A 26,601-nucleotide genomic window follows, 5' to 3' on the forward strand; every position below is an offset into this window, starting at 1 on the left:
ATGCTATGGAGCCTGATGACATTTCCCTCTATGCCACCACCAAAGCTCTCGACCCGCTTGACAATTTCACATCCTTATGCAAAGCAGCATGGATGACCCATTCAGATGGTATCTTCTTCAACTCCAATCCTCTGCATTACTCATTTCCTCTATTACTGCTTCAAATATTTCTTGCCTCTGGAGTCATACTACTCATGAATTTACTCCTCAAGCCTTTCAACCAACCCACCGTGGTCTCACAAATCCTAGTAAGCTTTTCTCCCTACAAAACCATTGTTTCCAAACTCTTTTTTTTTTTTTTTTTTTTTTTGTTTTTTCTCATTACAAAATGATAAGGATATCACAATGAAAACTTAAATAAGATAGCTCATGCATGCAATGTTATATTGTTTTTTACTGATTGCTTTATATTATTTATTATCAGGGTGGTATAGTCCTAGGTCCATCGTTTCTAAGCCGAATTACGTGGTTTGCAAGAAACATATTTCCTCTCAGAGGCTTCATAGTGATTGATATGATAACTTCTTTTGGATTCATGTTCTTATTTTTCCTCGTCGGACTGCAAATGGATCCATGGATGCTAAAGAAATTTAACAGGAAGTCTTGTGCTCTTGGATTTTTTTCAGTGGCACTACCAATGCTCCTAACCTACACCTTTTCATCTGTCTTGATAAATTTCACAAATTTAGAGCCAAAGACAAACTACTCACTCCCAATAGTATCACAAGCAGAATCTATTATTGCCTTCCCAGTGATTGCTCATTTCCTCACTGAGCTCAAGATTATAAATTCTGAGTTTGGTAGAATTGCATTAGCTTCCTCTATGACTAGTAGCATTTTCAGTTTTTGTGTGATAACCTACACTGTTCTGTCGCATCATACAACTGGTGACAATTACAAAATGATAACAACAATTTCTACCGGTATTGCTGTTGTAGTTATCACTGTTTTTTTTATTCGCCCTACAATTTTATGGATGATATGTCGAAATCCACTGGGGGAGCCATTGAAAGAAAGCTACATCGTTGCCCTGCTTTTAGCGATCTTAGTGAGTGGGTTTTGTTGTCAGGCTATTGGTTTAAATGCTTACTTTGGCCCTTTTGTTCTTGGGATTGTTACTCCATCAGGGCCACCAGTAGGGACAACAATGGCTGAGAAGCTTGATCACCTCACCTGCTGGGTGTTTATGCCACTCTACTTTGTCAAAAATGGCTTGCTTCTTAATATTTTTTCCGTCAACTTCAAAAAATATTTGACAGTGCAATTCATCGCACTCATCGGAGCCCTAGGCAAGTTTCTGGGAGCCTTTCTGACTTCTTTTTACTGCCACATGCCAAAAAAGGACGCTATGGCACTGGGACTTGTCATGAATGCCCAAGGTATACTTGAGCTCGTCATATTTAAAATGATCAAGAGCAGTAAGGTATGAATCAAATTTCATCTTATTTTTACAATTTCTAATTGCCCATTTGCTGATGACTGCTATCTGTAATAATACATCTCCTTATTGAACCTGTTTGAGAATCTGGTGGTGTTCTCTGATTGTGCAGGCAATAGACTATGAGTCTTATGTGGTAATGTGCATATACATGGTGGTTGTAATGGGGGTCATCACACCTTTGATCAAGTTCCTTTATGATCCTTCAAAAAGGTACCAGGTCTATAGCAGAAGAACTGTGATGCACTCTAGACCAAACTCTGAACTCCGGGTTCTAGCCTGCGTACATGACCAAGAAAATGTTCCAACCATAATCAACCTCCTTGAGGCCTTGAATCCAAGCAAAAGAAGCCCTCTCTCCATCTACTTACTCCACCTCCTTGAGCTTGTCGGCCATTCAAACTCCACTGTCATCCCCCACAAGCTGACCAAAAGACCCTCTTCCAAAGCCGATCCCTCAAGATACATTGTCAATGCCTTCAGATACTATGAGAAGAACAGCCATGGATTTGTCACGGTTTTCCCCTTTACAGCAATTTCTTATTATAAAACCATGCATGACGATGTGTGCTCAATTGCACTTAACAAAAGGACTTCCCTTATTATAGTTCCTTTCTATAAGAACAATGGTGCAATGGCGAACAAAAAGGCCATTAGGATCATGAACCGTAATGTCCTTGATAAGGCACCTTGCTCAGTTGCAGTCCTTGTTGACCGTGGTGTCCAGATAACCTCAAGGCCTCTATTAGCAACCTGGTTTTCATATCGTGTTGCTGTTCTCTTCTTTGGTGGAGCTGATGATCGAGAGGCACTAGCTATAGGGGCACGGATGGCTGGACATCCAAGCATCAACTTGGTAGTGATTCGATTCCTTGCTAATGGAAGTGTTGTCGGTGACAATGAGGAGGAGAAGAGGTACGACAGCGAGGTGATGAATGAGTTTAAACACCGTATGGCAGAAAACTATCAGGTCATGTACGTTGAGGAGGTGGTGACAGATGGGACAGGGACCATTTCTGTGATTCGATCCATGGAGAACAAATATGAACTTATACTGGTGGGAAGACAACATGATCGTCGATCGCGTCTCCTATTGGGACTTGAGGATTTTGCTGAACCCTCAGAGTTGGGAACAATTGGTGAGGTATTGGCTTCAGCAGAATTTTTGGGCAACACCGCAATCTTGGTGGCACAACAACAAAACGCAGTACATGATGGCAATGACTATAACATGGGATTTTTTAGAGACAAATATTTAGTAGAGGCTGATGCAGAAGATATGCCGATTCGTAGAATAAATGTGTAGCGTTCATCTATAAATTTGTATTTTAGTACTGTACATGATATTGATAGGTCTCTTCACATTTCTTCTTGGACTCTCTCCATGCACTCTTAACAATACTTTTCGGAAAATGACATACAGTGCACTGCCATAAGATTGAACAAAGCAACAGTAATGGCTATGCTTTATGATCATACCCAGAGCCAAAATTTTCACTCAGAATTCCATAGAATGACACTAATTTGCTAGCCTAGGAAGCACGGACATGCGAATATGAGTACAATACAGCGATATGACAATTTATGAAAAATTAGTACACGACACAGCTAGTGTATATTAATTAATTATTAAATATTTATATTTTTTTTATATATTGTCAAGCATTTATTTTACATATAATGTTAACTAAACATATATCAATTTAAGAGCAATAATGAATAATACTATAACAAAATTCAAAAATCAAAATACACCCCGACCCTGTCCCATAAGTGTCCGGTGTCCAATATGTGTTAGACACAGACACGGCAACCCAAATGAGGTGTTAGTGCTTCCCAGCGTAACATTAAGAGAGTTATCTGCTGCACATCATACTCTTCCAAGTACCATTATTGCTGGAAATTAGACATCTCCTGTATTGCTTGAAGCAACTGTAAAATTGCCTCCGGTTTTGAGCACGAAGAAAGTGATGCCAAAAGTTCATTAAATATAACTTGCAATGTTGAAGGTGAGGCCTTTTGAACCTGTTCAATGTGCTCAATGGCAATTGGAACCGCTCTAGCATCAGCTAAACATTTTAGTAAAATTACATGGGAGCCTGAATGTTCTATATCACAAGTGAGACTACAGAGCAACTTAGAAGCAGCTAGAAAATGACCTGCATGAACATAAACACACAGCTAGTAATTTCCAAATAGAGTGACATTACATAGAATCAAAAACCTAAACATTTTTCCAGGTGAATTTGAAGGGGAAAAGAAAAATAGCTTTACTATGTAATGTTGTCCAAGGAACATGTTTTTGAGCGTAAAGAACATACCTTCTATACATAAATATAGTATAAATGTACTCAATATGGTTTGTGCAAGAACCATATCCTGTTTAACAGACTTATTGAAGACTTCAAAGGCAGCTTCTAACTTTGTTTCTTGACAGAGCCCTCTTAGGAGGGACGTGTAAGTTGTAGCATTGGGTACCACGCCTTTCTCCAACATGTGGTGAAAGAGCCTTTGAGACTCCTCAATTTGACCTATTTCTGAGAATTTCTGAATTAGAATGTTGTATGTTTTCAAATTCCCACCACATCCACTTGCAAACATCTCATCCCACAGCCTTTTAGCAGGACGCAGTAGATCTTCCCTACAGCATGCTTCCATGAGAGAGTTATAAGATGAGACATCTGGGCCCCATCCTTTCTTCTTCATTTCCTGAAGAACCCCATAGGCTTCTTTCACTCTCCCAGCCTTGCACAAAAATGAAACCATGACATTGTAACTCTCCAAATCTTTGAAGTAGTCATGAGATGACAGAAACTGGAAAACTTCTAACAGTTCATCAGTCTTTCCATGCTTACATAGATTCCTACTTAAATTGCTCAAAGTCAGAAGTGTAGGAAATCTCTCTTTTCCAACCAAGAACTTAAAAAACATGATTGCAGAACCAGTATCAAATGCTGAAACTGATCCTATCAACACATTAAGCACGTCATCCTCAATCGGGAAACTTCCACCAACAATCACTTCTCCCAATTCTTTTGCTTCACAAATCCGTCTCTCTGAAACTAGAGCAAATATAAACTCTCTATAATCATTAGCCCTTGGAGCTACTCCTAGCCTTCTCTTCTTTTTCAAAACCTTCTCTGTATCAGGCACACTCCCCATGGCCCGAAATCCTTCCGCGACAATCCAATACGCCATAAAATCAGGTTTGCATCCCCTTCCTCTCAGCTCATCCAATACCCAATAAGCCTCTGACATCCTTGAAGCCTGACAAAACCCATGAACGATCAAAACTGCTATAACCGACCCATTAATCTCCGAACTACCTCTCCTAACCTCATCCAACATGCTTAAAACTCTACCCACCTCAGCATTTCTACTAAACCTCCATATAAACACGCCAAACCCAAGAGTGCTCAAAGAAACACCTCTAAGAAGCATTTCCTCAAACACCTTATCCGCATATTCGAAATACCCATCAGAAGCAAGAGCAGCCAAAAGAGAGTTACATATATCAGGCCCAAGTTCTCGAATTTCAGCGCTGACTTCACTAAAAACCAAAAAAGCATTCTGGGTCTTCTTCCCCACGATCAAAGAAGCAATGAGGGAAGCATAAACGGAAGAACTAAGATTAATCTTGTGAGCTCTGACTTGCTTAAAGAGAGTGTCAATGGCACTGAACTGGCGGGAAAGAGAGAGAGACTTGAGGATGGATTGGTAGGTGAGGGAATTGTGGGAGAAACCGGGTTGCTGAGAGGCCCAGTTGAAGAAGCCGAGAGCGAGTGAGTGGTGGGTGAGGAGGAACGGGTCGATGACTCGGGAGACAAGTGGTGGGGTGAGCGAGTCGCGGCAACCGAGTTGGTGCAGAGTCTGCTCCAGCGAAGAAGTCCATGTACGAGGTGGTTTCGTGTGGTTTGAGGCGGAGATCAGAGCTCGGCTTATTCGAGTTGCTAACTCTGTTGCACAACGTTTCATGACTCTGCGTGCATTTGTGAGAGTGAGACAGAGAGTGAGAGTATGAGACTGGCTCAATTCAGGGTCTGTTTGATTAACTTATTTGGATGAAATTGAAACTTTTTTACTGGAAGTTAATTAAAATAGTCTAATGGGATCTATGAATGGTATTAAAAAGTACAGCGAAATTTATAAATAATAATAAAAATAAACTGAATAGTAAAATAAACTGTCTTTTTAATTAGAAGCCAAACGCACACTCAATATAGGGATAAAAAAAAATTTACCGTGAGTTATGAGTAGTGAAAATATCGACCTATTATTTTTCCTAAATTCAGTTTAAAAGAGAGAATTCTATCGTAGAGATAAAAAAAATTTACCGTAAGTTGTAAGTGGTGAAAATATCGACCTATTATTTTTCCTAAATTTAGTTTAAAAGAGAGAATTCTATCTCTCTATTTTATGGTCAAATGTTGGGTTAAAAAAACAAAAATCCAGGCATCCATCAATTATTTATTTTAAGAAACATTTTATAAGGAATTGAAAAAGTTGTTAAAAAGATTACTTTTTTTCTTTTCATTTTTCAATAAAAAAATTCCTAAAATAATTTTATAATATAAAATAAATAAAAAATCTTTGTTACGCACAAAACAGTTTTATAGATTAAATAGTTTGTGAAAATTTATGATAAATGATTAACGTGATTTTATAGATAAATTATTTGAATACGGTCTCTGGGATAGTAACATAGTTTTCTTCTAAAACAATCACAAGATGATTCACAAAATGTAACTTGATATGAGTTCTTTAGACTTTAATTGTGACTTATTATTATGCTAAAGTTTCTTTATAATTATAGGTATATATTATTATAATTAAAAGGTATAAAAAAATAAATATATTTGATAAAGGATTAAATTCGAAATCAATCTAAATATTAAAAACAAATTTTGGTTTTTTAAAATTAAACTAAAGAAAATAATAATAATTAATTGTAGAAGAATAAAAAATTATGATAATATACTTATAAAAATGTGTAGGGACATGTTTTGCAGCCCAGTACAATAAATTTGTAGAAAGTGGGTCAAAGAGCTAGGCTTTAGTGCATGGATAACAGTTAATATGGTGTTCATGACAATCAAACAGAGATGAACTAAGTTTATCATAGAAAGTTTATTTTTGGCCCAATCCGAGGAGTTTTGTTCTAATAAATATCGAATGAGAATGGATCCAGGAGTTCTTGAGATTGCTACAGTGCTTTCTCTTCTCCCCCTCCCCCTCGATCTCTGGGGTCTCTACTCTTATTTATACTACCTATCTTCCTTCATCCCTACCCTACACATGAATAGATGATGGTTTATCCCGATACTTGTCCCATCAGCCCCCTCTAGAAGTCTTCTGGGGTGGTTGTAAGGCTGCAATAATACTGTGTAGTGGTCACTTCCTCATTAATGTGGCCAGGGAGTTAGATGGGGTGCATTCAATGCGGTGACAGTAGCTTTTCCCAAGATATTTTGGGATTCTTCTTTGTCTTCTATTCCTACAAGGCTTATCCATATTTCTAGAACTTCATGGATCGCACCTCTAGATGGCAGGCATCCTTTACGGACCTTGGCCTTTACTAGCCGAGGACAAATTCATCCTCGGCACAAACTCCTAGGCCATTATATTCAATATTGTCTTCCTTATCCATTAGCATGGGGCTCCTTGACTATACTTACCCATCCTCGGACGGCCCCTTATCCTCGGCTAGGACCCTAGGCCCAAAGCCCAATTGTATGATCTGGGCCAATGACCCCACAATAGCCCCTCAAAACTCCAGTTTTTTCCTCTCATCCGAGGAAAAAGGTGGGGTTTTGAATTCTTAAAAGTAAATTCTACTTTGATCCTTTGATTTACACCCGAGGGAGTGCCGTTTCACGCACCCCATATTTGTACTGTCAATTGCTCCTATCAGAGCTACCAATGTGAGGAGTTGGTTATAAATTTGGGTCTGTCTTGACACTTATAGAAAGATGCTATGTGTGTTAATTTTCCCAAAGCATGTGGTCCGAGGACTCATGCATGGCTAAGGTTCTACTTAACACTTAGTAGGAGGTCTGAGGGACCCGACATAGCTAAGGCTCTGTGTAACGCTTAGCAGGAGATCCGAGGGGATCCGACATAGCTAAGGTTCTTCTTAGCAGAAGGTCTGAGGGACCCGACATAGCTAAGGCTCTTCTTAGCAGGAGGTCTGAGGGACCCGACATAGCTAAGGCTCTTCTTAGCAGGAGGTCTGAGGGACCCGACATAGCTAAGGCTCTGTATAACGCTTAGCAGGAGATCCGAGGGGATCCGACATAGCTAAGGTTCTTCTTAGCAGGAGGTCTGAGGGACCCGACATAGCTAAGGCTCTTCTTAGCAGGAGGTCTGAGGGACCCGACATAGCTAAGACTCTGCATAACGCTTAGCAGGAGATCCGAGGGGATCCGACATAGCTAAGGCTCTTCTTAGCAGGAGGTCTGAGGGACCCGACATAGCTAAGGCTCTGTATAACGCTTAGCAGGAGATCCGAGGGGATCCGACATAGCTAAGGTTCTTCTTAGCAGGAGGTCTGAGGGACCCGACATAGCAAAGGCTCTTCTTAGCAGGAGGTCTGAGGGACCCGACATAGCTAAGGCTCTGTGTAAAGCTTAGCAGGAGATCCGAGGGGATCCGACATAGCTAAGGCTCTTCTTAGCAGGAGGCCTAAGGGACCCGACATAGCTAAGGCTCTTCTTAGCAGGAGGTCTGAGGGACCCGACATAGCTAATGCTCTGTATAACGCTTAGCAGGAGATCCGAGGGGATCCGACATAGCTAAGGCTCTTCTTAGCAGGAGGTCTGAGGGACCCGACATAGCTAAGGCTCTTCTTAGCAGGAGGTCTGAGGGACCCGACATAGCTAAGGCTCTGTGTAACGCTTAGCAGGAGATTCGAGGGGATCCGACATAGCTAAGGTTCTTCTTAGCAGGAGGTCTGAGGGACCCGACATAGCTAAGGCTCTTCTTAGCAGGAGGTCTGAGGGACCCGACATAGCTAAGGCTCTTCTTAGCAGGAGGTCTGAGGGACCCGACATAGCTAAGGCTCTGTGTAACGCTTAGCAGGAGATTCGAGGGGATCCGACATAGCTAAGGTTCTTCTTAGCAGGAGGTCTGAGGGACCCGACATAGCTAAGGCTCTTCTTAGCAGGAGGTCTGAGGGACCCGACATAGCTAAGGCTCTGTATAACGCTTAGCAGGAGATCCGAGGGGATCCGACATAGCTAAGGTTCTTCTCAGCAGGAGGTCTGAGGGACCCGACATAGCTAAGGCTCTTCTTAGCAGGAGGTCTGAGGGACCCGACATAGCTAAGGCTCTGTATAACGCTTAGCAGGAGATCCGAGGGGATCCGACATAGCTAAGGTTCTTCTTAGCAGGAGGTCTGAGGGACCCGACATAGCTAAGGCTCTGCATAACGCTTAGCAGGAGATCCGAGGGGATCCGACATAGCTAAGGCTCTTCTTAGCAGGAGGTCTGAGGGACCCGACATAGCTAAGGCTCTGTATAACGCTTAGCAGGAGATCCGAGGGGATCCGACATAGCTAAGGTTCTTCTTAGCAGGAGGTCTGAGGGACCCGACATAGCTAAGGCTCTTCTTAGCAGGAGGTCTGAGGGACCCGACATAGCTAAGGCTCTGCATAACGCTTAGCAGGAGATCCGAGGGGATCCGACATAGCTAAGGCTCTTCTTAGCAGGAGGTCTGAGGGACCCGACATAGCTAAGGCTCTGTATAACGCTTAGCAGGAGATCCGAGGGGATCCGACATAGCTAAGGTTCTTCTTAGCAGGAGGTCTGAGGGACCCGACATAGCTAAGGCTCTTCTTAGCAGGAGGTCTGAGGGACCCGACATAGCTAAGGCTCTGTGTAAAGCTTTGCAGGAGATCCGAGGGGATCCGACATAGCTAAGGCTCTTCTTAGCAGGAGGTCCGAGGGACCCGACATAGCTAAGGCTCTTCTTAGCAGGAGGTCTGAGGGACCCGACATAGCTAATGCTCTGTATAACGCTTAGCAGGAGATCCGAGGGGATCCGACATAGCTAAGGTTCTTCCTAGCAGGAGGTCCGAGGGACCCGACATAGCTAAGGCTCTGCATAACGCTTAGCAGGAGATCCGAGGGGATCCGACATAGCTAAGGCTCTTCTTAGCAGGAGGTCTGAGGGACCCGACATAGCTAAGGCTCTGTATAACGCTTAGCAGGAGATCCGAGGGGATCCGACATAGCTAAGGTTCTTCTTAGCAGGAGGTCCGAGGGACCCGACATAGCTAAGGCTCTGTATAACGCTTAGCAGGAGATCCGAGGGGATCCGACATAGCTAAGGTTCTTCTTAGCAGGAGGTCTGAGGGACCCGACATAGCTAAGGCTCTTCTTAGCAGGAGGTCTGAGGGACCCGACATAGCTAAGGCTCTGTGTAACGCTTAGCAGGAGATCCGAGGGGATCCGACATAGCTAAGGTTCTTCTTAGCAGAAGGTCTGAGGGACCCGACATAGCTAAGGCTCTTCTTAGCAGGAGGTCTGAGGGACCCGACATAGCTAAGGCTCTGTATAACGCTTAGCAGGAGATCCGAGGGGATCCGACATAGCTAAGGTTCTTCTTAACAGGAGGTCTGAGGGACCCGACATAGCTAAGGCTCTTCTTAGCAGGAGGTCTGAGGGACCCGACATAGCTAAGGCTCTATGTAACACTTAGCAGGAGATCCGAGGGGATCCGACATAGCTAAGGTTCTTCTTAGCAGGAGGTCTGAGGGACCCGACATAGCTAAGGCTCTTCTTAGCAGGAGGTCTGAGGGACCCGACATAGCTAAGGCTCTGTTTAACTGCTTCTAAAGATGTCAGTGCGTGTTAATTTCCCCTTAGCATCTGGTCAGAGGACCACAGGCATGACTAAGGTTCTGTTTAACCAGTTTTCTCGGGTGCCTTATAAGGCTCAGCCCCGAGGGGAGCCCCTTGAAGGAGTCTATGGAATTTGCTCTTAGGTCGTTGAACCATCTCACCGCCACGGGTCCCAGACTCTATGTCGCTCCTCAGAGATGTGACTTCCAACTCGAGAGTGGCTTTTGCTTGTATGCGTAGTATGCACGCTGCCCTCTCGATTCCTCCTACGCTCAAGGTTGGCGAAAGGATTTTCACGTTGGGACGCCGTGGACTCTGCCTGGTGAGGACCTGAACCCACCATAGTTGACTGTTGCACTCGCTATCACACAAGCTCTCCCCACAGACGGCGCCAATTGTAGGGACATGTTTTGCAGCCCAGTACAATAAATTTGTAGAGAGTGGGTCAAAGAGCTAGGCTTTAGTGCATGGATAACAGTTAATATGGTGTTCATGACAATCAAACAGAGATGAACTAAGTTTATCATAGAAAGTTTATTTTTGGCCTAATCCGAGGAGTTTTGTTCTAATAAATATCGAATGAGAATGGATCCAGGAGTTCTTGAGATTGCTACAGTGCTTTCTCTTCTCCCCCTCCCCCTCGATCTCTGGGGTCTCTACTCTTATTTATACTACCTATCTTCCTTCATCCCTACCCTACACATGAATAGATGATGGTTTATCCCGATACTTGTCCCATCAGCCCCCTCTAGAAGTCTTCTGGGGTGGTTGTAAGGCTGCAATAATACTGTGTAGTGGTCACTTCCTCATTAATGTGGCCAGGGAGTTAGATGGGGTGCATTCAATGCGGTGACAGTAGCTTTTCCCAAGATATTTTGGGATTCTTCTTTGTCTTCTATTCCTACAAGGCTTATCCATATTTCTAGAACTTCATGGATCGCACCTCTAGATGGCAGGCATCCTTTACGGACCTCGGCCTTTACTAGCCGAGGACAAATTCATCCTCGGCACAAACTCCTAGGCCATTATATTCAATATTGTCTTCCTTATCCATTAGCATGGGGCTCCTTGACTATACTTACCCATCCTCGGACGGCCCCTTATCCTCGGCTAGGACCCTAGGCCCAAAGCCCAATTGTATGATCTGGGCCAATGACCCCACAAAATGCATTATTTGTCTGTTTGTCAAAAGCTTTTGGTTTTTAGCCTTTTGCTTTTTGTCTCTTTTTTTATTTTATTTAAATATTAACAAATTTATTTTTATTTATTTTTTAAGTTAGTTTTTAACTTTTTGTTACACATTTAAAATAAAAGCTACCAAAACTATACCTTTTAATAAATATTATACAAATAGACTACCGAAACTATGTGATGCTCAGACAGATATGTCTTTGATTGCTTTTAATATATATATATATATATATATATATATATATATATATATTTATGTATATATTGCATCCAATGATAAAAGTAATTTATGTTTTATTTTTAAGTTTATAGGTGATTCTTTTTTTTCTTTTTCTATTTTTTTTATTTATATCCATAGTTGAAAGTAAAGGAATTTAAACCTTAGATTTTTCCATTAAAAACATCGGATAGTGTTAATCAATTAAGTTACAAGCTATTGGCTTTTCAAGAATCTTTTTAATGTTACGTTAAGCAACACATCTTAATCGAACCTGTATATTGGCCCAATGATAGATACAATTGGTTCATGGTAAGACTTTAGGCGGCTCCATGTAAGGGAAAATGGAATTGGTTTTGTGGGAGAGGGGGGTTTTGTCTTTTTGACCGAGAGAGGGGTCAACCGGTCAAGGCCAAATGAAATGGTATTCCCCTGGCTCCACCTATGCCCTCGCCCAATAGGATTGCCAACAGTTTCACACTTTCACCAATCCAAGCACAACTTAAACACAATGCTGAAAGGCACACAGAATGGAGTTGTTTTGCGGGATTTGTTTTTAACAATTTAATAGTTACAATAGAGGAGATTTGAATCTTCAAGAGATATAATTAAGTTACAAAACTAATTAAGTTACAAAACTCTTCACAGAATGGTCTTGCAAGTTACAACGTTACTCTTAAATAAATGAATTTTACTACAAAAGATTTACATACTAACATGATAAAGAATTTATTTGAAAATATTTCAACACATAATAAATAAATGTCTTATTTCTTGAGTAATAACATATTACTTTGTAAAACTTATATAGTAAAATTTATGGTATCCCTAACATCACTCCGCATAATGTTGACCGAGCAGATAGCCACCTCCTCCAATTTTACTATCTTTACAAGCAAATAAAATCTTCCTGATACTTCATAGGTTTTGGGTTTGAAAGAATTATAAATGATCAAGACTAGACCCCACAAAATAATATCCACTCAATTTAATACAATGCTGCAAAAGGACAAGAAACACTAAGATTTTTACATAACTTTTTGATTGAGCTCAATTATATCTATACAGCTTCCATATCTCTGTACAATCAATGTAACATCACACTGTACATAACCTACTTACAGGACATAAGCATATACAAACCCCACCAGTACTATTCACAGTATAAAGTGGCTTCTGGGTTTCTTCTGTAGTACATCAACACATAACATTAACCCTATGTGCACGAGGAAAGGGAGGTTCCTACTTACATGTTTTTTTCATCCCTATGCATTCTTCAGAGTAACGATTTTCTAATATCTCTGTACAGTTTATACTTCTGACTTCTGAGAATATACAGGAAGATATTAAGAGTAGGATCTGACCAATTTGAAACTTTGGAAATTTCGAGCTTTAAACAAATTTCCAAATAAGAATCCCATTGTAGTTTCTTGAGGAGGCTTTGGTGAAATACTTGAATTATGTTTAACCTTGAGCACACTCTGGCCAATCTGTCTGCGAAGTGCATCGATAATCTTGGGGTCAACAGGGTTGCCAGTCACATCTGTGACATAGAAAGTGTCTTTGACCTGTCCAACTTTTGTTGAAATTTCAGCTCTTTTAATGCATAAACTGTTTTCACGGAAAATTCTGGTGATATCAGAGAGGAGACCAACCCGGTCTTCAGTGCACAATTCAAGCTCCAGTCCCTGCATGACCAAGCAACATATCTTAGTATATATCATAGCAAGTACACCAGATTTTATTGAAGTTCATCCATTTGAAGTCTACCATACCTCATATGCCCGTCTTTCAATGGCCGCTTCAAGACACTGTACAACGCGTTCTCTCTCAGCTTCTGAACTTATAGGAAGGCCGTCAACATGTCGAATATAAAATTCCTGCAGAATCAGGAATATTCAATTTAGATCAAATCGTAAAGATAATATCAAGAAAATATATCCCTAACCCCAGAACACAAAAAAGTAGCAAATTGAAATGTAACACAAGGTCAGCATAAGGTTTAAAATAGTCATAAGTTCATGAAATCTGAATTAGCTTTCATGACTTTTCAACTTCCAAATCAGTGTGACTTCACTTGTCAATCTCTTTGTTGACCAATGCATATGCCTCATGGGATACATAATGGTCTTATCAACCAAAAGGGTCAATTATATTTTCTAACATCAGCTTTACTGGAATTTATCTCACCTGATAAGCTTCCATCCTCCCTGTGTTGACCATTCCATGGAAAACTACGTACTGCATGTCCGTCAAAGTGCAAATGATGTCAAACAACAGTTTTGGCCGATCTTTTGACCTCATAGTAATCACTGTGTAATCTTTCTGGCTGCAATCCAACACAGTTACATGAGGTCTTGATTTCTTGTTCTCAAGTCCCCCAAGTCTGTCTACTTCAACTCTTTCGTAGTCCCTGTCAGCAAACATAATCTGATGTAACCTTCTCTCCCTGTTTGTAACTCCAGGGGGTGAGAGTGTCATATTTGCTGTCTTCAAGTCATCGTTTCCTTTGAGGACATTGCAAAGCAATTCCTTAATTGTTGAGAGACGTTTTGGATCTTTGATTGCACACCCAGTGGAATCATCTGTGACATTAACTACAGCTGCAGCCCTTGCATTGTGTGTCCATATCTCAGCATTCACCACACTACAGTGAAGGTCTGTGAGAACCGCACACACTTCAGACAATAAGCCAGGCCTGTCAGTACCACTGAGTTCTATTGAGGTATGCTCTTCAGAAGGCATTACCCCAACAGAGTCTCTCAAGGAGGGTGAGAAGCTGGCATTACTTTCAAGCCTCTGCAAAATTGAGAAACAACTTCAGAAATGACAAGCTTTTAAAAAAAAAATTTACTTCATCACAAGACAAACTTTATCAACCCCCAAACCCCTTTCTCTTCCCGCAGAGAAAAGGAAACAAAGAGATACGGGCCTAATACAACACTCATTATGTTGAGTTCTTTATTTCTTATTTTTAAGAAACAGAAACTATGTAATTGAGAAGAATATTTAAAGACAAACAGCATTCATATTATAGTTCCTACCCTTTGAATATAATCGATGACTTCCTTATCTCTGATTTTGTTCCCATCGTAGTCAATCACGTTAAACACTGAAACAACAATTAGAAACAAAGATGAGAAATAGTCAAAAGCTCTAAATTCAATTAAAATTCTGGCAGTTGAATTAGAATCAGTACCATCCATGAACCATCCCGCGTCACATGAGATGTATGCCTTTGTTATTATAAGGTTCATATCCGTAAGCACTTGGACAACTTCCAGGAGAATCCCATGTTTGTTTACACTGTCAACCTAAATAATAAAAAATAAAAAAAATCCTATTTGAGTTTACTTAGCAAAGTCAGCGTATTTACAGGGATTAAATAACACCTACTCTTTAAAGCCCTAATATAATGCCTTAACATATCATTTTCTTCACAAGATTAACAAAATTTGAGGACCCCAGTAATCTCTCCAATATTTACATATACATATAGTTCAAGCAAATTTTGGGAAGCATAAAAAGAGAGAGGACAAGCCTTACCTGAATAACAGTGGCACCCTCACAAGAATTGTTGTCAATCACAACTCTGCAAAGAACAAGAGGCAAATCAGATGAAGGAGTAGCCAAAAAACAAGAAAATCGTATGGGAGTAACCAAAAGTTTTCTAAAGATGGTAAATTTAAACAAAATCTGTGTTCAGCATTGACTCAGAATCAGAACCTTGGCACCATCAATAAACATAGTAATGAGAAAAAGTAGAGAACAAGATATTTATGAATACTAATTCAGTTAATACAAGTCAAACTCTTGAAATCTGTATGTAATCAGTAAAAAGGTCAGTAAAAGAAGAGAAAAACAAGTACAAAACATCAAAAGGAAAAGAAGTCAAAATAGCTTAAATTTTAAAAGAAAACCATAAGCTCACTTAATTAAGAAGAGCAAGAATCAGGAAGACCTATCTGATTGCTGAAAACATGAAGGAAACAACATAAAAAGGGAAAGATATTAAAAGTAATTGAAGATATGCTGTACACTTCCTCAGAAAATTGAAAACCCATCACCAAGTGATTGTAAAATACATAATTAAAATGGTTAGATAGTTTTATTTAAAGATAAAAGGCTTCAGTTTTCTCTTTTCTTTTGTTTCCTCTGCTTTCTAAAAAACCAAACAAAAATTCATACAAAGAAGGAAAAAAAAAAGGATAACTTGTGCAGAACTCAAAAGTAAATTCTTCCTATTACAACCACAACTGTTTTTAAGAAACTAAAACTTGAAGCCAAAGGAAAAAAATCACATCCCTTATACCAAAATTAAAAAAAAAAATCAATCAAAGCACATAACCATAAAAACCAACCTCCTCCAAACACCCAAAAGAAAGTTAAATTCATAGCAAAATTTTGCAACATACCTTGGAGGGTTCATCCTCCTGATAAGCTTAGCATATTCATCATCCATTTCTCTTCCAAAATTTTCTCTCAATTCCGACAAACCAACACAAAGACTTTCAAAGTAGAAAGATTTCAAGAACAATAATAGTAGTACTATACAAACTGATATTCACATACACATCCAAATTCCAATCATGCCTCCTCCAACAACCAAGGAAAAATCAGATAGAGAGAGAGAGAGAGAGAGAGAGAGAGAGAGACTTGAGAAGAAGAGGAACGAAAAGTACATACTACAATTTTAATAAAAAAGTAAAGTAAGAAAAAGAAAAGGAAAAAAAAACACAGTGAAACGAACTAACTCACAGTTTCTACTTTGTGTGTAATATAAGTCTAAGCCATAAGTTAGTTTGCCCACAGACAGAATATTAAGGTGGTACTATTGGAGTTGACGTGGCGGATTTTCATTGGACAGTTGAAGCGGTTACACGCTCCCGCTGCCCCGGGCAGTTAAGTGTTTTGACTTGTTTGGATATGTGTGGCAGTGTTTGATTTTTTTTAAGTTATAAATTAACTCATTTTATTATTGGGGGTGTCCGTACGGTGCGTGGGGCTTTGAAACTTTTTTGAGAGAGAGAGAGAGAGAGAGAGAGAGCACGTGATGGTTTGGGGGTGACGTGGCAATCATACGTGTCACGTGCAGTTTTGGTCGGAGGTTTGCCGGCAATCTTGGCGGCAATTCCAGCGTGACCAACTGGTTTTCTGCCCACGTCAATTATATGCTTAACTGCCTTTCTCAACATTGCTCAAATATCCCCGCCATCTGTCTTTAAAAAAATATAAATAATAACCTTTACAAATTACAATACATATTTTTTATTTAAAACGATTAAGTTATTAATAAAGCTAGTTGGTAAATTTTAATGTGGGGTTGAATGAAAGTCTACAATGGGAGAATTAGATTGATAATCAGACTAAAGAATATTGAAGTGCAATAATATGGAATAAAAAGGAGTTTTTTTTTTAGAAGAAAATAAAAAGGAATTTGTTCTTATTATCTTCTTCGGACTTGCCAAGATGTAGGTTCATACAAAGGACTATAGTTTCACTCTCCCATACTACTATTCTTTTTATTTTTAGATCCCTTTCTTAGGGGGAGAAGAGTCCTATTTATATTAGTTAGCTCTCCCTTCAGTAGTGGGATCTAGTGGTAGAAATCAAAAGATACTTGTTCCATGGGTGTCTCTTCCACCTTTTAGGGAATGAGTGAATTATTGGGTTTGCAACATTATTTAGATCGATTATTAAATAATAAATGTAACCACGGTTAGGTGAGAACATCTATTTAATGTGAAGGTAATTATTGCTGTATTTAGGCAATATCCTCTCAAGTTCATCAATCATAATTCTATCATACAATGCCCTTCTTTTGTTTCTTTGTTTGTTTTATATCACTGGTATGTTGAGGTTGGAGTCCCATTAACTTGTTTGTTAAGCTTAGTTTTAGTTGGTCTTTATGTTTTAAAGCATGTTAGGTTGTTAATTTCTTCGTTTTAAGTTTCTTCATTGTTTTATGTTCTGGGTTAGGGTTCTTGACTAAGTCTGCGTATGCATGTTTTTTGCAAGCGCACGCAGGCTTGAAGTATGTGTACGCATACAACTGACCTGGGTATGCAGGCCTATGTATGCGCACGCATATTCGTGCCCAGAAACCTTAATTTATGTTTTCAACTTCTGTTTCTTCATCTCTTTTACACCATATGCCTCTGTGGGTTCCTTTTGATGTTTTTTAAGTCTCTGTTCCTCTATTTGAATTGTTTGTTTTCCTTTGATGTGCTAGATTAGGGTTTTCTTTTCTTTTCTTGCTTTGATGCCATGAACATGCATTCATATGTCCATTTATGATGCATAGGTGCTGAGATACAGTAAGATAAGAGAGGTAAGTCATGCATTCACATGGATATGCATTGGGTATATGTTTGATAATGAGTATAAAAATGTTTGCTTGGATGATTTGTTCTTGATGTAATCACATGTTTATTTGAATTTTGCCATGTTTGTGTTTCTACCATGCATACTTGTTGCCTTGATTTGTTGTTTCCTTGGATTAGACACCATGATAGATGTATGCTAGGTTTAGTTGATAAGCATGATAGGTGAATGTTAGGTTTTGGGATGTTTGATGCCATGTTAATTGTTAGATGCATGTTAGTATGTGTGTGAGAGTATAGAATACAATGTTGAACGTTCCTTTAATGAGATTAAGACGTAAGACATAATGAGTGGAAGCCGACCCATGGGTCAGGCGGTTTTAGGTGCCTAACACCTTCCCAAAATTGTACCTAAACTCCGAACCCATACTCTAGTAGTGAGATCAGTCATTCCACATAAGGGTGCTATACTTATAGTTCCTAGAACATAAAACTAGGTGGCGACTCCTTGTTTCTCCACCCCGGTCCACTCGACAGAGGCGTACTCCCTAAACCATGCGTTGCGCCCAAAGCTATCCCTATTGTTACCACAATTCAAAACTAGTTTGATGAGCATGTCACGAATCTCCTTAAATCCAACAATTATCTGCACACCATTAGCTTGATTCGCCACCCAAAGGGTTTGCACCATACAATGCTAACAAACTCTAATACCGATTACCAAGGAATTAAGAGCGTGAAAGGCTAGATCTTGTTTTACATATATGCAAATCCTTAAAGTCATTATAGTCACATTGAATCCATGTGAAATAACTCTGAAATCTATTAGAAATAAAGATAACATCATTTTTTTTTCTTTTATATTGCAAGTTTATTTAAACTTTAAAGGCTTTAGAAAACCTATTTTACAATTAAAAATATTCTTAAATTGGTCATAATTAATACCCTACCATATGAGGAGCCAAATTTAACTACGAAATCTATAAGAATATCTCAAATCAAGAAAATAAAAAGCCTAAACTTCTAAAATTTCAAATTTTATATAAAAATTAACTCCCATATTTTATGCTACACCATTAAGGGAGCGATTGGTAAGGAGGAAAAATTTGTCATGAATCAAGTATTGGAGATGGACACCACCATGCACCATTGATACAATGGTCATTTCACAAGTATAAATATTTATGAGGTGTGTGGAGGGAAGGGCCAGAGTTCAAGTCTCCAAAAAATGAGATTTACATACATATACATTTAGATTAGGCTAAGTAGAATTCTATCTTAGATAATAAAAAAGTATTGGAGATGGACATTTGGGAACTCAGGAGTAGATAGAGGAGTCCTCAAGGTTGAGGTTGACGACACTAGTGTGAAAGTTAGATATGGGTGGGCTAGTGAGGCATTGGGCTGAGGGTACTAGGGATGGGAGAAGTTGGATTTGCTTGTGTTAGATTTTTTTAGTAATGGATTTGGCTTCTGTAGTTGGGAGATGTGTTTGATCTGACATTGAATTACTTTCTTTTAGGGTCCGTTTGGTTGGAAGAGTGGAAAAGTATGAAGATAGAAAATTAGTGGAAGGATGGAAAATTGAGAGGATAGAAAAGATTAAGTTTTCCTTCGTGTGTACTTGGTTGGAGGAGTAGAAAAGTGGGAGGGTAGAAAACTTTTTTTTTTGGTTGAGAAGATAAATGAGAAGATAGAAAATATAGTTTGTATAAATTTACTTCTATGCCCTATTACATAATATAATAAATAATTTTTTTAATCATTAAATAATAAATTTTTTATTTTTCTATTATATTATATTATATATATATATATATATATATTTCAATTAGAGGTTCAAGCAATCATTGAATTCAAAAAAAGAAAAAAGAGAAGCTAGTTATCAAAAAGAAAAAGAAAAAAAAAAGAAACCAGTTATCAAAAAGAAAAAAAAAAAAAAAAAAAAGAAGCTACTGTTGATGTTTTTTTTTTTTTTTTTTTTTAAACGAAAAACTTAACCCACTGTTTTTTTTTTTTTTTTTTTTTTTTTTTTATTGTTATTTTAAAAACACGTTAACATAAACAAACCAAAAAAAAACACCAGGACCAATTGATTCCACGAACAAACAAATGAAAAACACTATAGTAGCTACTAATTGAAATCGTATAGGTAAGAAAAAGATTAAAAAAAAAAAATTAAGGGTCTGTTTGGTATGTATATTTAAACAACAGTTTTCAGTTTTTTTGAAAATATGTGTGGGTGAAAAAGTGTGCGAAAATACTTGTAATATTGTTTAAAAACTGAAAACATGTGTTTGAATTTGCGTAGCAAATAAGACCTAAAAGTAAACCCAATGAGGCCTAAAAGTAAACCCAAAAAAAAAAAAAAAAAGCAGCAAAAGAAGAAAGTTGTTTTGAATTGTGCACAGCAAACTCAGGGGCATTTTGGTCCAGAATAAAATCCACTAGTTTTCTCCCCAATTTGGGAAGAAAATTTTCTGGTGGGTCTAAGAAGAAAACACCTGGACCCCACTATCTCTTTACCATCCTCCTTTTTCAATCAAACACCTTCCAAAAAAATTTCTCTCCTAATTTTCTCTCATATTTTTTTTTTTTTCATTCTCCCTAAAATCCACTCTACAAAACACACCCCTAGTGTTTGTTTGTTAAGAAAGTGGAGGAATATGAAAGAAACGAAAGAACATTAATTTATTTTTGGAAAAAGTTTGGCTTTAACTATCAATAGAAAAATGACATGTGTCTCATAATATGTAATGCACGACAATAACAAACATCGTCTTCCAGTTGTTGCAGACTTGCAGGTTGGAGCTTTGAGCTCTAAACATTTTTGGGCTCCAAGCAAATTTTGTGAACCAAATGGTGATAAGAACGAAAATGAAATACCCTTTAAAAGATTAAGGAATAAAATGAAATATTAAAATTTTTAGGATCAAAAAGAAAATACTCCTAAAAATTAAGGATGAAAAACATATTTAAGAAAAAAAGTACGCGTGCTGCGTGCCAGCCTGACACTAGCCTGTCTGATAGTTGATACACTGATTTTCAACGGAAACTGATGTGACCCATCACCTTCACTTGGTAGTCAGTAGGCTCAGTACAGCAACACATCCCATACTATATATATATAGGATATGTATACCTTATCTTTATTCCCATGGTAATACGGATAATAACACCTACAAGAGTGATATAGAAACCATAAACGTGGAGTTTTCCAAACAACAAAACATATATCACATGCATAAAACTCAAACTCATCTTCATAGATTTAAGGATAAAGCACTGCACGCTGCACCTGTTAACATGAAAATCCACATCAACTATATATGGAAATTGGACTTTTAAAACATACTAGTAGGTAGTAGCTTGCCATGTGTTTTGCTGTGGTCCTAGTGGATAATCTTTTATTTGTATTATATGGGTGAGAAGGGGGATAGCTAATTTGATAAAAGGTCATATATATTGCAGTGATTTAAAAATATATATTTAAGAAACAGTTTGCTATAAACACGCACAAATCCATACTCATTATTACAATATGTTTGAATTTCATTTTGTGATTGAATGTGAACCTTCAGCACTTATATATGGAATTTACCATAGATAGTTGATGAAAAAATTGAAGAATTTAGGCCTAAAAATAAGCAAGTGAAGCTTAAAGTCACGTTGAAACATAGTTTAAGAGCTGGATAAAGAGAATTTCATGCATATTAGAAATCAAAGTTAAATGATTTTTTAGATAACGTGGATCTTGTATACCTATAAGTATGTGACTAGTACTCTCAGACAAACATTATAGATACTATATTAAAGCAAAGAATTAGTGATTTAAATATATATATATATATATTTATATAAGAAATAATTTGCTATAAACACTCACAAATCAATACTCATTTTCACAATATGTTTGAATTTCATCTTGTGATTGAATGTCAACACTTACATATGGAATTATTATAGATAGTTGATGAAAAAATTAAGCACTTTCATGTCTGAAATTTGGGTTTAAAAATAGGCAAGTGAAGATTGAGAAGTCACGTTGAAACATAACCTAAGAATTGGGTAAAGAGAATTTCATGCATACCAAAAATCAAAGTAAAATGATTTTTCAGATAACGTGAATCACAATTCACAGACAATATAGTAAGTTAGTAACTATATTAAAGCAAAGAATTAGTGAATTACAACTATTCTCTCTATCTCTCTTGCGCATCTCGTTGTCTTTGTCATTTACGGCAGCAAGCATATGACTATATGAGCACAGTTTACGCATAATCTTCGCACAGTGATCCAACCCAACCCCCCACGTTATCCAAACATGAATGCTAAGTATTTGCCACGTGGCTAACATAGAAAAGGAGCATAATCCAGCTGTTAATTTGGTCACGTGTAATGCGCTTAAAGAGCTGGGGAATTAATTTGGAGGGTGGGTTATGTATAATAAGGGTCCAGTTGGAAACATTTTTTCGAAAATTGAAAAAAATTGTCAATATTTTTTAATTTATAAGAAAATATTCTCAAAAATAATTAATTATTGTATATCTTAAGAGTACACTTATCAATATTTTTTCAGTTTTCGAAAAAATATTTTCAAAAATAATTAATTATTGTATATATTAAGAGCACACCTTAGCAAAATACATACTATAAAGGGAAGACTTTTAGGATATTTTGGATTTGATAATTGATATAAAAGAGCTGAGCCGCCCATTGGGGGTGGGGAGGGCCCCCTAAAGGATGGAACAAAATGTGGGTCCTATTAACCTTCATTTTGGAATATAATGCATTGTCCAAGTTGAAAAGGTTGTGCGTTGAATTGTGATTGGGACTATTGCACTTTTTTTAATTTGTAGTAGATATTTTATGCTCAATTAACTTTAAAATTAGATTCAGATTTTCATTTTCATTTTTTTATGCTCAATTAGATTAATGAAGAGAAATCCTGGGATTAATTATCTCCTACTGTCAATTTGGATAGATTCTACCTGCCAAAGATTAAAAAAAAGAAAAAAGAAAAAGAGAGACGGATTTTTCTGATTTGATATGTGGAATAAAAATCCTCTAATTAATTAATTAAAGAACCTTATCTTATTCCATTATTGATGTACGAGTCCATCAATAATTTTCAAACATCTTCCTCAAAAAAAAAAAAAAAAAAATTCAAACATATATTTACCGGTGAGAGAGAGAGAGAGAGAGAGAGAGAGTTTTGATTAAACAAAATGAAAAGAAATTTAATTTGAATCTAAACTCTCCTCATGAGAAGAACTATGTAGTATCACTTAGTTCCTTAATTAGTTCTAAGGCTCTTTACGATTAAACTTCTTTTCAAACTAAATATATTATAAATATATTTTGACAACTTATTATGATAATAATTTAATGATAATCTAACATTACGTTCATTGTTGATAAAAGTTTTTCACATATCAAAACTTGTTACATTAATAAATTAAATTATAAGAAGATGTTTGAGTAAAACATATAAAAATAGGAGTTGTTTTAAAATGATCTAATAAGAAAATTTATTAAATGTTTGCGATTTTTTTAATATATAATTTTGTTTGAGAATATTAGGTGATATTATAAAAAATTATTGATGACGTTTTATTACATGCAATGTATTGCGATAAGGAACACACGTAGAGGTCAAAACTGGATCAACCGTGCTTAATTAACGACGTTGATAGTGACACAAATCCAAATCTCGTGTATTAATTTCTTTGCTTCTCCAACAAGATTTTTGAGGGTCAGATAGAATGTACCCTTCAACGAATCTGCCAACTTGACACTTTTAAGGTTGAAGTTATATACTACTTTTTATTTTTCTTTTTATTTTGCTAGAATTTTTTTAATTATATTAAAACATTAGAACTGATGCCAGTATTATTGGTTGTCCTTTCAAATGGTGCCGACATAATTATTATTATTCTTTTTTTACAAAAAGATCTTAACTTTCATTAAGAAAAAGAAAAATTTCCCCGAGTCAATGCGAGCCTAAGCATATTAGAATTTTTCTTTATCTAAGGCATGCGCTGGCCAATTCCCTTGCCGCTTCACATGTCACAGTTATACCATATATTCTCATTCTAAACTCTGGTTGCTTCTGCTGAATTCCCATAATAACGCTAGCCACAATAGTAAAAGGGTCACTGATACCTGTCATAGTGTCATAGCAACATGTTTGATGCCCACTTTGACAAGGAGGCCCAATAATATATAGGAAAAAACTCAACAATATGGAGGGAATAAAGAAGAAGAATTAGCAAATTGAGAAGAAAACCATTAAACCCGAATGACAGGAATAATGGACTATAGTCCTGTAAAATAGCAAAAAGGCCTTAAAGAAAACAAACGGGCCCAGAGAAATCCGAAAAAAGAAGTAGCAAACTCATGAGCATTATGAGAAATGGAAAGTAAGCAAGAATGAGCCGAAGGAGCCCAAAAGAAGGAATTAAGTAAATAAGGGTTGGTGGAAAAGCCCATAAGCCCTGAAAGTAAATGATATGGTAACTGGGGCCAGGGAAGCCCAAAAGACTTAGCAAAAGCCCATGAGAATGAAGGATTGGAATGGGTCGGAGATGCCCAAGGAAATGAAACGGGCCGAGGATGCCCAAAAGAATAAAATGGGCCAAGGGAGCTCGAAAGCGATGAAATGGGTCAAGGAAGCCTAAAACAGCATAAGTATGAGTCCAATGATAATATTGGGCTACTAGAATTGAGCAGAAGGAAAGCATAAATCAGGCCCAAAAGAGACCCAGCAAGCACAAGTCAAATAATAACATGATAGGAACAACAGGGTGGCATGGCAAGAGTGTCAATTGACCCGCAAAGAGGTTAAGGGATGGATTAAAGAAGGAAAGACCCACAACCAAGCATGACCCAACCCAAGAAAGAAGTAAGACATAAAGAATGAAAGCCCAGAGACTCATCCACGCCACAACAGGTTAAGAACGAGTAGCAGAACGTGCAGACAAGTCCTCAGGTCATGGCAAACGCATGAACAACAGATAAGCGATGGACACAAATGGAAGTGGAGCACACACAAGGCTTAGGCACCACCTACTTGTACCCAACCAATATAGGAGTGGTAGGTTATGGGTTAGAGGTAAGAGAGGGTATGGTCTAGCAGTGGGGAGAAAGGGGAAAGCCTATTCTGGGATTTCTGCTCAAGCTCTTTTAGGGAAAATGTCTTGCTGGGATGACATGCCACCCAAAAGAGGGAAAGATAAGCTGAAATCACTAGGTGCATGCCATAGGGGATAGTAAGAGAGAATGCACACCTTTATCCGAATGGGAATGCCACGGTGAGCAAGAAAACAAAATGAAACTCTTTTGTCTGGGAATGGGATGTGGCACAGCCAGTACAGGTAAGTGGTGATGGCTGGGCAACTGATAGACTAATGGGTATCCTGGGAATGACACCTATACCAGGACAAAAGCGGTTAATGAGCAAAACAATGAAAACCCATCATGGCAAGTAGTATAAAAAATAGCCTTAATTGTGCACAGAAGAGGTAGAACAAAGGGAGAACAGAGGATAACAGAGAAAAGGGGAAGAAAAACACAAGATATAAATAAATAAAAAAGAGAAAAAGAAGTAATAAAAAGAGTGAAAGATAAGAGGGAAAACGGAGAACGAGCAAGAGTGTGATAGTAGGCATGCACCAATAAACTGTCCCTTTCTCTCCCTCTAAAAGCCTACTCTCTAGTAGGGATTAAGGAATTTGAGGAAAAGCCATCTAGGCTCATTATCTCAAAGTGGGCAATTTCTGTGGCAGGAGGTCCTAGTGAGATTGCCCACATTGAAAGGTGGTTCCCTTCTTGGACTTGACTCCGTTGAGAAATCAAGCACAGCAGACTATGTTAGGCATCTCTATTGTATAAGTGTATTTAGGAATATGTGTGTATGTGTGTGTGTGTGCAGGGGTATGCATGTATTGATGCAGGGGTGTGCGTGTACTGATGATGGGGTGTGCATGTAAGTGTGCAAGTGGCTACATGTGAGTGTGCACATCATATCTGAAGGTAGTTCGGTAGTTACTGTCAGTTGGATATAGTTGGTTGGTTAGTTAGAGACTTGATGTATAAGATGAGTATGGGTGGTTATAGATTCATTCATTGAATAATAACATCAAAGTGAATATCTCTCTCTCTCTCTCTCTCTCTCTCTCTCTCTCTCTCTACATTTCTTCTCATACTCTGTCCATGGAGGCCTAAATCCCCTCGAAGTGATCTACCATTCAATTCCCTTACTTCCTAAATCTTAACATTGGTATCAGAGCCTTGTTGATCCCAATTCACCACCATGATTGAAACACAATCTAATTCCCAGAATACTGAGAAAATTACAACGATGTCTAAGGTCCTTGACTGCCATGAACAGACCTTACAAGAAATTTAGAAACAATTGCAAACCCTTAACTCGTTTATGCAGAGAATAGCTGAAAATGAAGAAAAGCGACTTAATTCTCCCATTAATGGGTCACAAGCTCTTCAAATTGGGAATGCCAACAACTTAAAGTCTTCTTTAGTGTGTACCATCAAGAACTTGAAGTTGGAATTTCCTCGGTTTCATGGTGTAG

The 26,601-nt window shown here is 38.0% G+C and overlaps 3 protein-coding genes across 4 annotated transcripts; 1 reads left to right on the forward strand and 2 right to left on the reverse strand.

The window, feature by feature from the left end:
- Positions 1-5: 5 nt before the first annotated feature.
- On the forward strand, positions 6-2,764 carry LOC126702126 (cation/H(+) antiporter 15-like). The gene is made up of 3 exons (XM_050400761.1): positions 6-248; positions 425-1,423; positions 1,551-2,764. The coding sequence occupies exons 1-3, from the start codon at positions 6-8 to the stop codon at positions 2,742-2,744; spliced, it is 2,436 nt and encodes an 811-aa protein (XP_050256718.1). The 3' UTR covers positions 2,745-2,764.
- A 288-nt stretch (positions 2,765-3,052) lies between these two features.
- Positions 3,053-5,469, reverse strand: LOC126714571 (pentatricopeptide repeat-containing protein At5g14080). Its single transcript, XM_050414774.1, has 2 exons — positions 3,760-5,469; positions 3,053-3,597 (listed from the first exon to the last, which is right to left on the reverse strand). Exons 1-2 carry the CDS (start codon positions 5,411-5,413, stop codon positions 3,329-3,331), a joined length of 1,923 nt encoding a protein of 640 aa, XP_050270731.1. The 5' UTR covers positions 5,414-5,469; the 3' UTR covers positions 3,053-3,328.
- A 7,177-nt stretch (positions 5,470-12,646) lies between these two features.
- LOC126714572 (ACT domain-containing protein ACR6) lies at positions 12,647-16,429 on the reverse strand. 2 transcript variants are annotated; one of them, XM_050414777.1, is made up of 8 exons: positions 16,103-16,429; positions 15,619-15,659; positions 15,234-15,279; positions 14,887-15,001; positions 14,732-14,799; positions 13,878-14,486; positions 13,463-13,567; positions 12,647-13,375 (listed from the first exon to the last, which is right to left on the reverse strand). In XM_050414777.1, exons 4-8 carry the CDS (start codon positions 14,942-14,944, stop codon positions 13,034-13,036), a joined length of 1,182 nt encoding a protein of 393 aa, XP_050270734.1. In that variant the 5' UTR covers positions 14,945-15,001; positions 15,234-15,279; positions 15,619-15,659; positions 16,103-16,429; the 3' UTR covers positions 12,647-13,033. The 2 variants fall into 2 exon arrangements, with proteins under 2 accessions (XP_050270734.1, XP_050270732.1); XM_050414775.1 differs by lacking the exon at positions 15,619-15,659.
- Positions 16,430-26,601: the final 10,172 nt, after the last annotated feature.

Source organism: Quercus robur, chromosome 2 (assembly GCF_932294415.1).
Source record: "Quercus robur chromosome 2, dhQueRobu3.1, whole genome shotgun sequence".
NCBI lineage: Eukaryota > Viridiplantae > Streptophyta > Magnoliopsida > Fagales > Fagaceae > Quercus > Quercus robur.

Excerpts from the sequence above, each read along its gene's own strand:
- LOC126714571 (XM_050414774.1), bottom strand. The coding sequence starts at position 5,413 with ATGAAACGTTGTGCAACAGAGTTAGCAACTCGAATAAGCCGAGCTCTG. Across the intron at positions 3,598-3,759 it reads ACTATATTTATGTATAGAAG|GTCATTTTCTAGCTGCTTCT; the intron begins GTATGTTCTTTA and ends ATGTTCATGCAG.
- LOC126714572 (XM_050414775.1), bottom strand. The coding sequence starts at position 16,149 with ATGGATGATGAATATGCTAAGCTTATCAGGAGGATGAACCCTCCAAG. Across the intron at positions 13,568-13,877 it reads GGAGGATGGAAGCTTATCAG|GAATTTTATATTCGACATGT; the intron begins GTGAGATAAATT and ends CTGATTCTGCAG. Across the intron at positions 13,376-13,462 it reads TTGAAAGACGGGCATATGAG|GGACTGGAGCTTGAATTGTG; the intron begins GTATGGTAGACT and ends TTGGTCATGCAG.
- LOC126702126 (XM_050400761.1), top strand. The coding sequence starts at position 6 with ATGGAGCCTGATGACATTTCCCTCTATGCCACCACCAAAGCTCTCGAC. Across the intron at positions 249-424 it reads CCGTGGTCTCACAAATCCTA|GGTGGTATAGTCCTAGGTCC; the intron begins GTAAGCTTTTCT and ends ATTTATTATCAG. Across the intron at positions 1,424-1,550 it reads AAATGATCAAGAGCAGTAAG|GCAATAGACTATGAGTCTTA; the intron begins GTATGAATCAAA and ends CTGATTGTGCAG.